The sequence below is a fragment of the Filicampus tigris genome, chromosome 14 (genome assembly GCF_054856515.1).
Source record: "Filicampus tigris isolate MCC_2025a chromosome 14, RoL_Ftig_1.0, whole genome shotgun sequence".
Lineage (NCBI taxonomy): Eukaryota > Metazoa > Chordata > Actinopteri > Syngnathiformes > Syngnathidae > Filicampus > Filicampus tigris.
In genome coordinates this window covers 13,264,923-13,281,658 of record NC_141230.1, presented here as the reverse complement: position 1 = coordinate 13,281,658, position 16,736 = coordinate 13,264,923, and the positions used below count along the sequence as shown (strand labels likewise).

General features: G+C 39.6%; 1 protein-coding gene across 2 annotated transcripts in view; it reads left to right on the top strand.

Moving 5' to 3' along the window:
- Window positions 1-770: 770 nt before the first annotated feature.
- Window positions 771-16,736, top strand: part of uggt2 (UDP-glucose glycoprotein glucosyltransferase 2) — a 39,246-nt gene continuing 23,280 nt past the window's right edge. The window contains exons 1-22 of one of the 2 annotated variants that reach the window (XM_086051182.1): window positions 771-868; window positions 1,134-1,398; window positions 2,034-2,116; window positions 2,197-2,327; window positions 4,121-4,233; window positions 4,383-4,560; window positions 6,767-6,863; window positions 6,947-7,019; window positions 7,447-7,547; window positions 7,685-7,784; window positions 8,834-8,894; window positions 9,150-9,241; window positions 9,393-9,543; window positions 10,059-10,178; window positions 10,729-10,814; window positions 10,929-11,064; window positions 11,272-11,403; window positions 11,498-11,662; window positions 12,056-12,179; window positions 12,256-12,354; window positions 12,611-12,705; window positions 13,109-13,315. In XM_086051182.1, the coding sequence (XP_085907308.1) occupies window positions 1,262-1,398; window positions 2,034-2,116; window positions 2,197-2,327; window positions 4,121-4,233; window positions 4,383-4,560; window positions 6,767-6,863; window positions 6,947-7,019; window positions 7,447-7,547; window positions 7,685-7,784; window positions 8,834-8,894; window positions 9,150-9,241; window positions 9,393-9,543; window positions 10,059-10,178; window positions 10,729-10,814; window positions 10,929-11,064; window positions 11,272-11,403; window positions 11,498-11,662; window positions 12,056-12,179; window positions 12,256-12,354; window positions 12,611-12,705; window positions 13,109-13,315 (2,481 nt within the window). In that variant the 5' untranslated portion in view covers window positions 771-868; window positions 1,134-1,261. Of the gene's footprint in view, window positions 869-1,133; window positions 1,399-2,033; window positions 2,117-2,196; window positions 2,328-4,120; window positions 4,234-4,382; window positions 4,561-6,766; window positions 6,864-6,946; window positions 7,020-7,446; window positions 7,548-7,684; window positions 7,785-8,833; window positions 8,895-9,149; window positions 9,242-9,392; window positions 9,544-10,058; window positions 10,179-10,728; window positions 10,815-10,928; window positions 11,065-11,271; window positions 11,404-11,497; window positions 11,663-12,055; window positions 12,180-12,255; window positions 12,355-12,610; window positions 12,706-13,105; window positions 13,316-16,736 lie in introns of both variants that reach the window. The other variant, XM_086051181.1, reaches the window with a different exon arrangement.

Below are 16,736 nucleotides of genomic sequence, written 5' to 3'. Positions count from 1 at the left end.
AATAGGGAAAATATAAAAACTTAAGGGGGCGTCAATTACTCACTTTTTTTCAGAATGTGCGGTAGTACTTGTCTCCCATTAAATGTGGGGAGCTTCTGTCTTAAGTTATCTTCCTATTTCTGAAAATGGGTGTGCTTGGTGATATTCTTCACTATAATTAAGCAATTTAGTTTTATTTCAAATGCGTGGTGAATAAATACTGGCGCTACATTTAAAAATGCAATGCAATTTTGATAGGAACTTGCTTTAAATCTATGTGTTTGTGTGTTGTCGTGGGGATATTAGCCAGTGTCATTTAGATATACGACACCTGATTGCTCAGTAAAGTTGTTGGCTGAGTATGTCTTTCTGTGCTTGGCTTATGGTTGATTTGTTCATTTATATTGAAAATAGTGTGTTTCTAAAAGATAAATTAGCTCAGCACAATTGTATCTACTGTAGTAAAAATATAATATTCTACACAAATTTAACAAAGGCTGAGCCTCACATGAATGAATGAACAGCAACCATTGATTATGCTGCGTTTGGTGGGAAAATGTTTGAGTTTCACTCCAAGGCCCCTTCGTTGTCCTTCGTTTTGCCTGTTTGAATTTGTCTACCAACAGGTTGAAACGACACCTACTTATTCTTTATTGGCATCGCCGTGTTAGACATAAAAACGTATAATGCAAGAATAACACACTTAACTCCACACTTAACTCCATTCCATGATGTTTTATTTAAAATAATTAAACTGACTCAAACCGGCAAACTCTATCTCGCCAGCTGTACCGGTTGCTAGCATACATCCATGGTTGCTAATGGATGCCCAAAAATAGACAGCGGAAGTCTTTGTATTCGCACGGTAGCGGTCAGGATCAATAACATGGTGAGGGACGAATAAAAAGCCACTAGTAGGATAATGGTTATAACGCCCAACTTTATCGCAACATGTTTGTAGTAGTTAGCAAGTTCAGTCACTACAGATATCGTATTGTCGTCATTTCAGTTGGTTAAAGCTGAAACTTTGTTAAATTGAACGTAATATGAGTTGTCTGGTTCGATGCGGTTCGATGAGTCTATTTTGTTTCACCCGGATAGCTGTTGCGATTTCATTCGGCACTTTCGCTAAAATGACTGAATGTGTTTGACAGGCAACTGAGTTGAGGCTGTAACTTCAGTAACTACGTGGCACAAGAGCGACTGACCGGCCGACACGTGAAAGCCGTGCTGGACTGGACCGCTTGCTTTGCTATGCAGGTTCATACACTTTAATGTTAACATGATGATGATGAGGAATATTATCCTGCTGCCCCTGCTGCTGCTCATGACCATGCAAAACACGGCATATGCATCCAAAGGCGTCATTGCAAGTCTTAAAGCCAAGTGGAACGCGACTCCTTTCCTTTTGGAGACAAGGTAAGACACTAAGGTATATGTACTATACATCCATAGACGTTTACACTGTAATTATGTACCAAATACAAATGAATGTTTGCTCAGGAAATATTCACCTATAGATCACATACGTTATACCTTCCTGTTGCAGAAATGCCAAAGTAGCAGCGTGCAATCATACTTGTCATTTAATTGTGAAACATGAACTTAAAGGTCAATGCGCAAGTCATGCAAGTTTCAAAATAAGTTAGCCACGTTTTAATTAGGTGAGTTAGAGATTAATTGAGATTTTTTTCATTTTTCGGATTTAAAATGGTTCCAAGTTGTCTATAACATATATTCTTTTGTAGAGTAATAGAACCCTTTACAGTCAATGCTGCTTCTTAAAAAAAACAACAACAAAAAAAACAAAACAAAACTAAAATCAGACATCCATACTCATTTTTAAAGTTCTAATGTCTCATTTAAGTGAGCCAGGCCTCCTGCTGTCCCATATACAGTGGTGCCTTGAGATACAAGTGACCTGACTCACATTTTTTTTTTTTTTTTAAATAAATATATGAGCCGCTGTTAAGCCTTTTTTTGCTTTGACTTACGATATGTTGCTCCAAGACAATGTTATATTGCATGTATTCAATCTTTCCCCCGCTGGTCAGTGAGTTTATTGGAGAGGATGGCAATGAGAAATTCTGGCAATTTGTCGACACTGTGAAAGAGCTCACCGTGTACAAGCACGGAGGTATGCGGTCAAGTTTGAATCATTTACCTCTATTTACATCATATTTCACTTCTAATTTATCACATTCTGATCCATCCCAGAGTCTGTCCGCTCATACTACAACCTTATCATTAAGAAAGCCAACCAGTTCCTCACGGATCTTCAAGTGAACTTACTGAAATTCGCTCTCTCGCTGCGCTTCTACTCGCCAGCTGTTCACGCCTTCCAGCAGGTACGGTGTGATCACAAATTATAATTGTGTGAAATCTAAAACATTTTGATGATGTCTATTTGGCAGCCTGGTAATATGACTTTGTGCGGTGGGAGCCATGTAAATTATTGCAAAATTATTCATGTCTTGGATAAAGGTAGGTATGGTGCACTACATAGTTTATGAGCAATTTTTTTGAATGCAGCCCTGAATTCATGACCCGGGCCCTCTGCCTTCTTTACTTACAATTGCTTTGGTACCGCTGAGTCATTACTCTCAAAAACACTGGGTGAAATATTTGACTTGAAAGTGAACTGTTCAGCGATTATTATCTTGAATGATGCTGCAATATTACTTTCAGTTCCTGCAGGCTTTTCGATGCCCCACACATCATGTAAAATGTTAGATAAACCACCCCCTGGTCTATAATAACATTTCATACATGGGTATGAGATTGCTTGTTGAAAAAAAAACTTTATGATGTTGTATTAAATATTTGTACACTGTACACACAGGCATGGGTTTAATAAGTAATTAATCGATTAATTAATTGTTTAGAATTCTTCCTTCCGCGTGTGCAGTTTGCATGTTCTCACTGTTGTTTTTTTCCAGGTACTACAATTTGGTTCTACCAGAGCTAGGCATTCTGTCTGTGTGACAGACCGGTCCGTTTATCAGTCACTGACAGGCGCCCGTTTAAAATTAGTGGCAGACGGGCCTCTATACTATTTTTTTACCCCCGGAAAAAAAGGCAAACGACGGATGACGGAAGGGTACCCACGCTGCAGACGGATGACGAATAACGGACTCTCAATTTTTCGTAAAATGGGTTCTACATTCCAAAAACATGCATGTTAGGTTGATGAAAGACTAAATTGTCTATAGTTGTCAATGTAAGTCAGCTAGGATAGTTTTTATGGTTCTATTTAGGACAAGCTGTATATAAAATGGGGGGTTGATTGTTGATTCATTGGTTCTGGATGCAATTGAATAAAAATGGCGAGGAACCAGTAGAGGCGCTGTTGATCCAATCTCATCTACTGTGCTACTTGTATGTGCAAGCACGATTCGTTCATGGTGCTGTTCAATCTCCAATTTTTTACCTGGTATACCTCTGACATGTATTTTTTTTAGCATTTACTGTCAGAGAGATTTGAAATGAGATCAACCGCTTATGTCTTGTAAACCATATTCTACATTCTGATAGAGACAAGCACAGTGGAACCACGTTTTTGTGACTAATTCTTACCAGAAAGTCTGACTAAAAATTTTATTTTGTAGGACAAAAAAAACAAAGCAATATTTCCCGTAGGAAGTAATGTAAATCCAATTAATCTGTTCCAGACACCCTATTTATAGGAAATAATTCTAGTTTTACATACAGAAAACAATGCAAAATAAATATGACTAATCAAGTGGGACAAATAAACTATAGTGAAGACTCTTGATAGAGTAAGGATGTGGGACAGATATTTTCCTTATTTTGCTACGAGTTATTTCTTAGATTCCATTATATTTCTTACCTTTATCAAAAGACTGGCACTCTGAACTTTCTGTCATATTGTGTGTGCCACAATGCAAACTTTTATTAACAACCCAAGGTAATCAGAACTCCCCCGTCCTCTCAAAATCAGGCCTTCAAAACAAAAGCATACGAGTAATAACCCAGTTTCACCACACTTTTTTTTGCCCCCATTTGTTGAATATGTAAAATGGTGATACTACTGCAATCCAAATGTAAGACCCAAAACACACTAGAGCCAGTGTTAGTGTTGTTTCTATGTTCTTGTCAAAATGTAGTCGTTACCCCACAGATAGCCAGCGATGAGCAGCCACCTGAGGCTTGTCCAGCTTTTGTCTCCATTCACGGCCAACATAGCTGCAGTACAAAGAACATCAAGAAGCTTCTGAAGGCAGCAGCAGGCAGGTAAATCCAAGTGACACCGTCAACCCCATAGCAGAAAATTTTCCCAAGTTAATTTGATATTGGAAATCTTTGACACTCCCTCTGAGTTCATGTTTGCCCTTGGAAGAATGAAATGTAATTTTCTGTGATGCTTTTTCAAACGCTTGCAGGCCCCATCCGTATTTGTATAAGAATGATCACATATATCCTGGGGCTAATAAAACAGACGTCCCGGTCGTGATCCTGTATGCTGAGATCGGAACCAAGAAGTTCACCACTTTTCATACTGTGCTGACGGAGAAGGCTGATGTGGGCGCTCTCACATATGTACTGCGTCATTTTGTAGCGGTAAGTTGCCCTAACATGGAGCCCAAGCGCTTTTCACCTATTAATGTTATTTGCTGCCGGTGACCTTTGGATTAAAAATATCAAAATTAAGAAGAAAAAAAAAACACATTCTCAAAACATAAGCAATCCATGATTCTGTTGTTTCAAAGGTATGAATTGTGTTATTACTTTGTTAAACTGTAAGCACGAGTCATATATTCGGTACTTCCTGGGCCTCAACTTAACTGTGCAAATAGTACCAAGTAGCCAATAGAGTAGATATGATACTTATCTCGATACATGGGTGAGATATGATTCAAGAACGGTTTATTTTAAAGTGGAGCAATTCAATTTAGTTCGAGAAAGCATCGTTTCTTGGTTTCATTTTACAATCTAAATGAACTTGTCAATACGCTACTGTGAATGTGGCATTTCCTTCAAGGATATATCCGTACAATAAAAGATTATTCAATATGTATCTCGACATATTTTAGAGTGGAACAATTTGATTTGGCTTTATTCGATGCACTCGCATCTTTTAAAACTGATTTTCCGATTCGAATCAGTGTCAGTCGCTTATTAGATATTATTGGGGTAAGGCGTCTATTAAAGAGGAGGCCAATATATTATGTCCTCTTCTTGCCCCATGCTACTTTGTTATAACCAGCACAAACCAGGCTGTGGTGGAAACAGTTGAGAAAAAAAACGTGTTTACTTCCTGGTATACGAGTAAGGTTAATAACATAACTGTGAACTCATTCATACTCCTTCTCAGCTGTTTACATTGATTTAGCCATTTGTTTTGACCTGTATTGGCCTTGTGCCCTCCCTATGGAAAAAGAATGTAGCAAAAAAAAAAAGAGGAACATTTCTTTCAGCCGTGCTGAAGAAAAGCCAATGGTTGAGGTGTACAGTGGGTCTTTTAATGGTAGAAGGCTGTGAATCTGACACTGATGTCAAGGTAACTCTGTCCTGTATGGATATATATTTCATGTTCCCAGTGGAGAAATAGTTGTTGAGCACTGCCAGACTGAAGGGGTTTGAAATTGCTTTCTAGATTACAGCAAACTAATACTTTAGATGCATCCAAGAGGTCACACCTATTCAGATGTGGTCAACCGTTTATTAAGGCCAGGCTTGAAAGGGTTGTGACTTATTCAGAAAGGCTGATCAGTCGAGCGTTATGGTTTGCTTGATTGGACTGGAGCATCATTCACCTGCATCAAAGTATAGAGTTTGCACTTTGGCTCTGCACACTTGGACTAGCTGCCGTCTCCAAGGATCTACCAAATACACGTTAGATTTTCCTCTGTCACACTTTCAAGAAAGTCTGATATGTTGTATTTTCCAAACGTGTTCCTCCTGTTCCGGGGCAAAGGTTACACACAGTTTTTTTTTGTTTTTTTTTTAATTGTCTGGAGTTGTTGCCATACAGGACAGCAACAGAATCTTTATTTGAAGTAGCCATAAATAGATTACTGTATTTCTGACATGACACGTATTTAATTGGTGGCACCTTTGTGTTTCTGCTTTAGACCATAACATGTATTGTTGAATACTTTTCATCTGCCCACACTAGACATTCCTCAATTTGGAATGAGTATATGTCATGAATTGTTTTCACTAATGATGTAATTGTTGAATCTCTGAAATGAACCTAAATGATGAAGCGCTTGTTATGAGCCTTGAGGGTCTTGTTGGCCCCATTTCTACAAAGCACATCATGTACGTAAGGAGAGAATAGCTTTTTTTTTCTGTGTTTATAGCAGCATAGTTCAAATACAAATAGCTAATGTAGCTGCTTTGCATAAATCAATTTGATTAGCTTTCTGCAAAACTAGACCTTATTATCTATGCCAGAGGTGTCAAACTCTGGTCCTTGAGGGCGGGCCGCTATCCTGCATGCTGATCATTTGGTGTGTTGGAGGAGGGAGACATTTAAAACATGCAGGATGAGTGGCCCTTGAGGACTGGAGTTTGACACCTGTCGTCTATGCTCATCTTAAAACGATAAATGATCAAGGGTTATACTAGGCAGTGGTAGTAGTAAAACTTCGATCGTTTGATGACTTGTCATATCATTTGTATGTCACTTGGTCTACTGCTTTGTAGTTTATATACCGCTCTACCACTATGGCATCATGAGAAGAGAAGTCTGTATAATAGACTGGCACATAAGTAGGAATGGATCTGCCTCAATCATTATTGCCTATAATCATTTAAACAGACTCCAAAGCAACAGAAGATGCTTTTATCCGGCTACGGCGTGGAGTTAGCAATCAAAAGCACAGAATATAAGGCAGTGGACGACACCAAAGTCAAAGGTTGGTCTGCAGTTGATTAAATACTTTTAGTTTAACATTTTGTGTCCTTAACAATAAGTAAGACGTGTTGTTTTTCTTTGTAGACCCAAAGGCGATCCTAAAGTCAGAGGAAGATGATAATGATGAAGTCCAAGGATTCTTTTTTGGCACATTGAAGTAAGGAGCGTCATTTTTTTATGTCCAACAAACCAGCCACTTTATTAGGTACACGGACACTAGATGAACCCAATGCAAGAATTCTGTCTTGATAATTCTCATTTTTTAGTCATTTGAAAAATATTTCTTATTGTGTTCAGACGGCAGCACTTTCTCTTTAACTCCAACATGTACTGCAGCTTTACAGATGCAATGTCTTCTCTGCACACTGTCTGCAGTCACATTTTATTAACCATACATTTAGAATTAGAACATTGGATGTGCTTGTTAAGAAAAAAGAATCACGTGGGTACGAATAATTACTCACTGTGTCACTTAAAAGCTTCAGAAATATTCAAGCAACTTATGTATGGCGTCTCGTTAGACTGTGCTAATTGTAATGTTGTCAACATCGCAATATTGTAATATTTGTTTTCTATCTGTCAAGGAAATCTCATCCTGAACTCCAGGAGCAACTTGGTGAGCTTCGCAAGCATCTACTGGAGAGTAGTAACGACATGGCCCCTCTCAAAGTGTGGGAGCTGCAAGGTAGCAACATAGTATTGGCCATCCATTAACTGCTACATGAATATGTTGTTCATAGTTACAGTTTTTAAACAATGTCTCCTTTAAAAAAAAAAATACCTGTAGTGTTTAACTCTGATTCAATTATTTGATCCCTGTAGACCTAAGCTTCCAAGCGGCTGCCAGAGTCCTGTCCGCGCCAAAGTTTGGCGCTTTGAAGCTCATGCGAGACCTCAGTCAAAATTTTCCAAGCAAAGCAAGGTTAGAAAACACATCAGAGTGAGGAGTTAACATATTTGGTCCAATTTCATACTTTTTGTCCCCAAGTGGCATTTGTTGTCTCTTCATTCAAAACACACACATTTTTATGTACAGACCCTTAAGTATTTTAACAGGTATTATTCATCAAATAAAATATTACCAGCATTGTAATATTTTTAAATACAGTACAATGCCCCAAATGTGCAACAATTTAAAATTTATCCAATATTTTGTGGGAAAAATGTCTAAAAAGTTAAACTAATTTTCCTGTCTTCCTTTAAAAAAAAAAAAAAAAAAGTGATGTCACCACAAAATGATGACTTATTTTACTTTATTTTAGTTCTAATTATTATTATTATTATTATTTACTGATATTGACAGTTAAGCCTCAAACCTAAAAATGACCTGAAGAGTAAATAGATGTTTTTATGTTAACCAAAGTTGGTGCTTGGATTACACTAATTTACTTTACACTATACATTATGTTATAGCAGGGGTCTTCAATCCTGTTCCTCGAGGGCCAGTGTCCTGCATGTTTTCTATCTCTCCCTGTTGCAACACACCTGATTCAAATGATCAGGTAATCATCAAGGTCTGCATAAGATGGATAATGATCCTGATCATTTGACACAGGTGTGTGTTGCAAAAGGTAGAAATGGAAAACAGACAGGACCCCAGCCCTCGAGGAATAGGATTGAAGACCCCTGTGTTATAGGGAATCATTTTGAAGTTGAAAACTTGGAACTAGCCTGACTAACAAGATTGTGTTCGGTTTTGGAGGTTCCACTGTAATTAGGTCCACAGGTGGATCTGACCCCTATAATTTCCACAATAAAATGGCTGCTGGTATTTACTCTTGTAGTTAAAAAAAAATAGCAAAAGTGATGAGTTGTAGTTGTTTGTTTCCAGGGGATTTGCGTATAGATTTACCCTCTGGAGGGCGTGCGGGTTTTTCAGAGATTAAAACTGTCATTTTACTGCCGGCCGCGGGTGTGATAAAGGCTGATGGTGAGCGTATGTTTTACTGTAGCGCTTTACTATTCCCACAGATCACTGACAAGAGTGGCTGTAAAGAGTGAGATGAGAAAAGAAATTGAGGAGAACCAAAAGGTGTGCTATCGTAAGCTGTGTCCAAACATGACATTGCATAAAAAGTCTTTGGTTTGATGGTGCTTCACAAGTTACATGATGAGTCTCTGATCCGTATCTGAAATAACTGCAGCGACATCATCAACATTTTTTTTCAGACTTTTGTCCTTGATTCTGTGCAGACTTTTATGTAGCATTTCTTTCTGAGGAAAAAAAAGTAAGGAAAAAAAAAAAACATTCTAGATATCAACCAACTGTTTGTGCTTGCTTTTTAAGCATCTGAGTGAGACCATCGGTGTTCACCCGGGAGACGGGGAGCTCTTCATAAATGGTTTGCACATTGATCTGGATGTTCATGATCCTTTCAGGTAGGATTCCAACCAGAAATCACCATTGGTCTATTTATCCTCCCCAAGAGGATGTCTCGACTCTCAACCCTTTACCTCCATGTTCCCGTTGCCACATGTTTACAAGTTTGAAGCAATTAAAAACGCCTTCCTTGTCATCTTTCATTCATAGCATTTTGGAGCTCCTTAGAGGCGAGGCCAGGGTCTTGGAAGGTCTTCACAACCTGGGTGTACAAGGAGAGCATCAGGGCACATTCCTGAGATTGCCTCTGAACCATGCGGCAGACGGCTATGCCTTGAATATCAGACATCCAGCTATAATGGTGCGTTGTGGTGACTCATCAGTCCTGGACTACGCAGCGGGTAACAATAGGGAATCAATCATCTGCCAAGAAATGGTTTTGAATTAGAATCTTATATGTCTTTCATTTCGGGATGCGCAAAGCATATCCAAATTTAACCAACCACATTAAAAACTTCTCATCCTTCTGAAGGCCTTTGATGCAGGTGTAGGGTTTAAGTGAGTGGAAAGGGCAGTTTGCCCAGGGAGAGTCAACTTCATGCATCCTGCTTTCTAATCAATTATACAAGTGTAAAAATAATGTAATAAATGTAGGGTGGCATACAGTGTTTGAGGTTTCACCTAATGCTATGTTAAGTGTACACAGAGAGGACAAGATGACGGCTGTAATATTTACTATATTTTTGTATATTCACACGTCTTAGACGCGGACAGACACGTAACGTAGGGTCTGTTTTGCCTTAGCTGCACTTCTTGGTTAACAAGCAAGGCAGAATAGAATAATGATTTTTTTTTTTTCAATGTTCCGATTCTCAGTGGATGAATGACATTGAGAATGACCCGATGTACAGTAGCTGGCCAGCAGGTGTCCAGGAGCTTCTGAGAACCACTTTTCCAGGAGTCATCCGACAGATCAGACGGAATTTTTTCAACCTGGTGAGGTCGCAAAGATGATTACGTTAGTTGCTTGTGTTACATAATACTCATGGGGACTTCTTCAATGGCTGAGTAAATTTTTATTGGTCCTCAACCACATACGCACATCTTTGGAAAAGGGCTTTTAAAGTTATGTTTAGATAGATTGTCATGTCTTCTGTGTTCTTTATGGTCAATGCAATGGCAATCCATAACATATTTTAGTAAGTTTGTGTCCTGGCCAAGAGCAATATTTCAAGAACCCTGCTATATTATTTATACTCACTGGCCACAACATTAGGTACATCTGCTCCATGGAATGAGATCTAAAACAGGAGCTGCATCAGTATTACTGTATTTATAATGTTTAAAAAAAAGACAAAGAGAGATAAATATTTATGATTAATTCCCCCTTTGTCAATTTAGGCATTGCTATGAATTTGATTTGGATTACTACTGAGTGAAGGTGTTCCTACACGACGTGTTCAGTGAGACCCACTGAAAAACTTGTATGATCATGCTTTCTATGTCAGTTCTGACACACACCATTTCCTAACCTGACTTTTTGTAGGTTCTGTTCCTTGATCCGGAAGAGGAGAAAAGTGTCGAGCTGGTGAAACTCGCCGGGCTCTTCTACAAACACAAGATCCCCCTGAGGTCGGTACATCTGCTGCTGTTTTATGCTCCACTTTGGGCATTTATAATCCTCACCAAGGCGCTGTTTCTCATTTCATCTGCAAATTGAATACTTGTTTTGCTCACTTTGGCCAGAATTGGATATGTGTTTGTTGTCAACGCCGAAGATGAGATTGATGGCTTCTCGGATGCAGGGGTTGGCTTTTACCGACTCCTGAATTACATCGCAGACGAGTATGATTTATCCCAGGCCCTGATATCCATGGCCTCAGTAAGTGTGTCGCAAATATAAATCTCTGCACTTCTTACTGAATAACTTGCGCTAAGTACTTTACTCACCATATACTCAGTTTCCTTGCAGCACCAGTAACGGTGTTCTTTCTGACATGTTTGCACTGAGGGAGTTAGGGAAATTGTTGACTGGGGCAGGGTTATGACAATACGGTTAAATCTCATCTAACCTGTCACTCCAATGCAGTTGTACAACAGAGTCAATGAAGGGGACACATTGAGGGCTGACACAATCACTGCTTTCCTGAAGAGCAAATTCCCTAAAGTCAACGCTGAAAGGATCCTCGGTGCTAAATCAGAGTATGATGACAGAAGGAAGGTGAGAAAATAAATGGTGCCTTCATATTTGCCTTTCTAGTCAGGAATTAGTAGTGAAAAGTAAGTATTGCAATCTGTTTTATTATGTGACCCAGGAAGGCGTCCTCTTTTACAAAAAGAGTGGCCTGGGTGCCCTTCCGCTGGCTTTATTTAATGGCGTCCCCCTGAGCCCAGATGAGATGGAACCGGATGAGTTGGAGAGCGTCATCCTGCAGCACATAATGGACTCTACCACTGCCTTTCAGAAGGCTGTTTTCATGGTATGACTCCACTGTATGGCCCAGCTGAGGTCTATATAAATTGACATAAATCAATCAAAACACTGTACTATGTTTACTATGTACTGATATACATGGTTTCCAAGGTCTCTTCATACCATGATGATGTCATTTGAATTAGCGTCCCTAGCCTTTGCTGAGGCAGTGATAATACTACTTAGGTATAAAAATACAGTAGGCATTTGTCTGAAGCGCACTTTTAGGCGATAAATATAAAATCAACAATCAAATAAAAAATATTAAGTATTTTATTAGCCGGTGATAACCAAGTCTTATTTATAGATTTGTTTCAAACGTCGGTAAAAGAGGGTCTGAACATGTCTGGCAGTAAAAGAGTTAAATAGTGTAGTGCAATAAGTCAACTGCTGTTCGCAGGGTCACTTGACCGAGGGAACAGATGTGATGGATTACCTAATGGAGCAAGCCAATGTGGTACCCAGAATGAATCCACTCATTCTAAGTACAGACCGGAAATACCTGGACTTCACTTCCTCTCCAGGTGACCGCACCTCCCCAAAAACGGTTCAATTAGGATGCTCTTACTCTTTTCATTTTGTTTTGACTTTCTTGCACAGTTGTAAGTGACTGGGAGGACACAACTATGTTTTCCTTCCTGGACTCCAGAGACAAGGCTGCTGTGATGGCTAAGAGAATGAAATACCTGACTAACAATGGTGAGATGGCTTTTAGCCACGGTTTCACCAACATAGAGTATATTCTTTAATGTAACATTTGTATGTCCTTTGTTACATTTTCTTCATGCAACCATAAGAATATTAAATTTATTGGGAGACTTCTGAGGGTAGTTCAACATTTTCAACACTCAGAAAGTCTACAATTCAAACCAAAACAATCCGTCGCTCTTCTATTATCGATTGTTATTAGGTTAAATGCAATTGTCATTGTTGAGATGTTTCTCTTTTCCCTCAGATGAGGACGGGATGAGCGCTGTGACCATGTGGATTGTTGCAGATTTCCAGAAAGCCTCGGGAAGAAAATTGTTGCTCGCTGCTCTTAAACATTTGGTACGTATCTAATATCGGCTCTGTAACATACACTTCCAGTTTTAAGCCACAGCTTGATAGAAAAGTTATATGAGATAGATTCATTTTCACTTTTAATCAAGCAGTTGACTCTGGTTGCCTTGAGTGTCAAAAAAAAAAAAAAAAAAAAGACAAAATAATCGTTATTTATTTTCATAACTGATTTTGGTACATTATATGTACCGGTAATAGCTTGAAGCTTTGCTTGAAGCATAGCTTCCTTTATGTCAGAAACAAAACATTAAATTAAACCAGTCAACACTTCTTTCTTGGGTGCTGCCTCAATGACACCACCTGTGCTTGAAATAAAACGTGTAATAGATGTGTGCATTACATCACGAGTGTGTGTGTCTGTGTCTGTGTCTATGTATGCACGCACAAGCAGAGAACCAGTCCCGGAGTGCGTGTGGGGGTGATGGATAATCCCAGCGGAAGGCCCAGCGAAGATAACACGGCCGTGTACCGGGCTATCTGGGCTTCGCTCCTCACCCAAAAGAATAAGGCTGCGGCTGAGTTTGTGCAAAAACTTGCAAGGGAGGAAAGTCACCAGCTCCTCCTGCAGGGGACCAAAATGAAGGACTTGCTGCTGCAGGTAAAGGACGCATCTGAGCACTCAGTGGGAATTTGCCTTTATTTCATATTTCAGGCGAATTGAAGTCACTTGGCCTGACAGTGACACATTCCAAATCAAACACAACACTTCAGAGTTGTAATTTCAAAGCGTCTTCTTCCATGAATTTATTTCAGGGTCAAACTGTCACCTTTATAAAACATTTATTAACTGTACCCACAATGTTTTAAAGAAATACTGTCTTGCATAATCCGCTGCTGTCGGGTGGAATCCTTGTACATCCAAAATCATCAATTTTCAGGAGACTTGAATTTACATAGTCATTTGACTGTTAGAGCCGTCAAGATGAAGCACTTCAATATACTTCCTTGACACCAATTACGGTACTATTTTCGTAGTAGCCTGGGCCTCTTTTTGCATTTTAACGGGAGATTACGCAAATACGTGTTTCAGCAGATAGCTGAGTGTTGGCTCCACAGAAAAAATGCAAATACAGATTCATTCAACAGCAAACCACAAATAGGATCACTGTATTTGTTTTCCTGTGGTATGTTTTGACAGTTTGGCCTATCATCAAAGGTACTCATGTTACATCCACTGTGATGTTTTTAGATTTTGGCACTTTGGCTCTGATTAGTAAATTCAAAAGCATTATCCTCCATTAAACATCAAACACCTTGAACTAAGGTACTAGAACAGCTTGACATGATTTTACCCAGCATTTACGGAGGGAGGCTGAGGTGTTCACACAGGAATGTCGTCCATTTGTGAAAATGTACCCATTTGAGGTGTCATCACGGTTATTCAAAGGAGCCGCGTCTCACTTTATGACGGATAAGTTATGGTTGAGACTCAATGATGGACCTGATGTACCATCAAACTTTTCAACAACTTCGCTTCCTCCTCTCCCCGATGCGAGCTGAAGGAGTTTGACTGGCAGCTTCTCTGCTGGTGACTTTTTTTCTCACACATTCCCACTTGACTGTGACTGACTGTGGCAGACTGCACCACTGTCCTCTGCACTTCCCCGCTTTTATAAAGCGCAGACTGCAGTGCCATGTCTTTCTGTGCAGACGGTCGCTGCTCTGAAGTACAGCACTGTGCATTTCTATAGAATGATACAGATGATTGTGTGTGATATTTGATTTTAAACTCCAGATTCACTTAAATACTGTTAAATACAGCTAGAAATGTTTAATATTATCCACAAAAAATGCTTTCATACAAATGAAGTTCTTCATTAGTTGCATTTATATGGTTGTGTGGTATCGTACAAGCGGACAGCATAAATAAAGAAAATAAAGGCGACGCAGTCCAGTGCAGTGTGCTGACAATATCGACAGTATAAACAAGACAACAACACCATTTAATTCTCCTTCACTCATAGTCTCCATAATTTAAATAGTACACCCCCCCCCCCCCCATTTGTGAACAATTCTCAGTTGAGCAATCAATGAACAGCAGTGTGTCTAGAGTCATCCTCCTCAAGCAAAAGTGTATGATTACAGCCGGCATTCCAAAAAAAGGCTACTGAAAAGTGGGACAATTCGGGTCTAATATATAAGGACCCCTTAAAAATGAAAATGGAACAAAATGCGTACCATACCATAACTGAACTGAACCACTTGGTGGAAGCATAGCTTTAACTTGAGCTATGATTTTCCACCTGCCTACTAGGATTCTATGCTAAGAATTATTATTATTATTATTATTATTATTATTGGCAGGTACAAACATGTGTCAGACAAAAATGTCTCCATGATGTAACTGACTTTCTGTATCATGATGGAGCCTCTTTTCCAAATTTTTAGAAAAACACACAGAAACCAATCCAATATACAGTAGGCTAATTAGTATAAATAATTAAATGAATAATAGTAAAAATTTAAATCTCAGTTGTGTGGCCATGGCAATTTACACAGCAGCAACGCCAAAACTGTGATAGAGCTTGACATTTTGTAATATTTCCTGCAAAATTCTTGGGGGCACTCGTGTGACGCCATTGTTATTGTGATATCGTCATATCGTTAAAAATAATTTCGATTCCAATTTCTGTGAAATTGAATCTAGACCCCAGAAGGTTTTCACAAGCTGTTATGAAAGTAAAGTATTTGTTTGATTTTTGTTGTCACATTTTCCCGCTTTTTTTGTTTTATTCTTTCTGCTGCATGATAATAGGAAGGAAATTGGAGATGTTCCTGAAGCTAAACCAATTTCCGAGTCAAAGATGTAATTCCACAGCGCAGAGCGAAGCACCTCAGGAAATAGACTTTTTTCCACACTTGAAACACCCAATCAGTCAGCGTCATTGAAATGTGTGTATTTGGGACTTGAGCGTAGGGCCACTGACTGTATCAGCGAAATAAATGACAGCATTTTAGGCATAACTGACAAGCATAACAACAAAAGGGAGGATAATAAAGGTCCAATGCGGCCACTCACAGAGATTTGTCCAACACCACTTTCTTGATTCAAGTGCCCTGTCTGGCTAAACGGTGATTGATGAGCCCATCTTCTCATTCCCCTTGTGAACATCAGATCTTAGAATACGTTTAGAAGTGCGTGTGATGCACCACAGCCTGTGGATGTCGAGGTGGGCGGCCCACTCACTGTCAGTTCCACTTGATCCGTCACGCGGGCCAGGGCATGGTGGCGGATATTCTTGTCTCCGGGAATGGATGAGCAGCAGAATGCATTATTTCATTAGGCTTTGACTGCCCTTTTCGGTCATACGGGACAGTCATTGTGGTGATACAAGCCGCCTGGTCGTAGAATTTTCGCCACCAGTGGGTGGGGGTACGACCATAACAAATCATGTGATAGCAGGGTTTGAATCTCCCATCAGGAGAATGTCTTCTAGGGCAGTTTACATTCAGCAGCGACTATAACAAACATCCCTTCAAGTATAGCTAGTTTAAGCAGTGTGGGGGGTTGGGGTGGGGGGGGGGGGGGTTGGTGAGTGGGCTGGAAATAGCAATGTAAGGAATAGGAGGATGTGTGAGTTGAGACCCGGAGTCAGGGGATATGAGTTTATTATTGGCTGCCAGACAGTCTTGCTGACTGGATTGTGCTGACATTATTGGTATTTACCTGTTCTCCTGAGAAGAGGAACGTTGCAGAAACTAATAACCTGACTCCACACACCCCTTTCACTCCCACACCTAATTTGTTACACACAAAAAATGGCAGAGATTTAATTAAAAGTTGTTTTTTATTAATTAGAAATTGATTCATCTCACTTCCACGCACGCACACACACACACACACACACACACGCATGCGAGGGCTGACAGCTCGGTCGGTATGGTTGAAATATCTGACAACTGCATCGATGCAAGGCATCAAGGCTATCGTGAATATTAAAGGAGAAAAAAAACAATGTTGGCCTCCTTGTCATTCATTTATCATTCCTCAGCCCTGCCCTGAAAATTGCTCCGATATT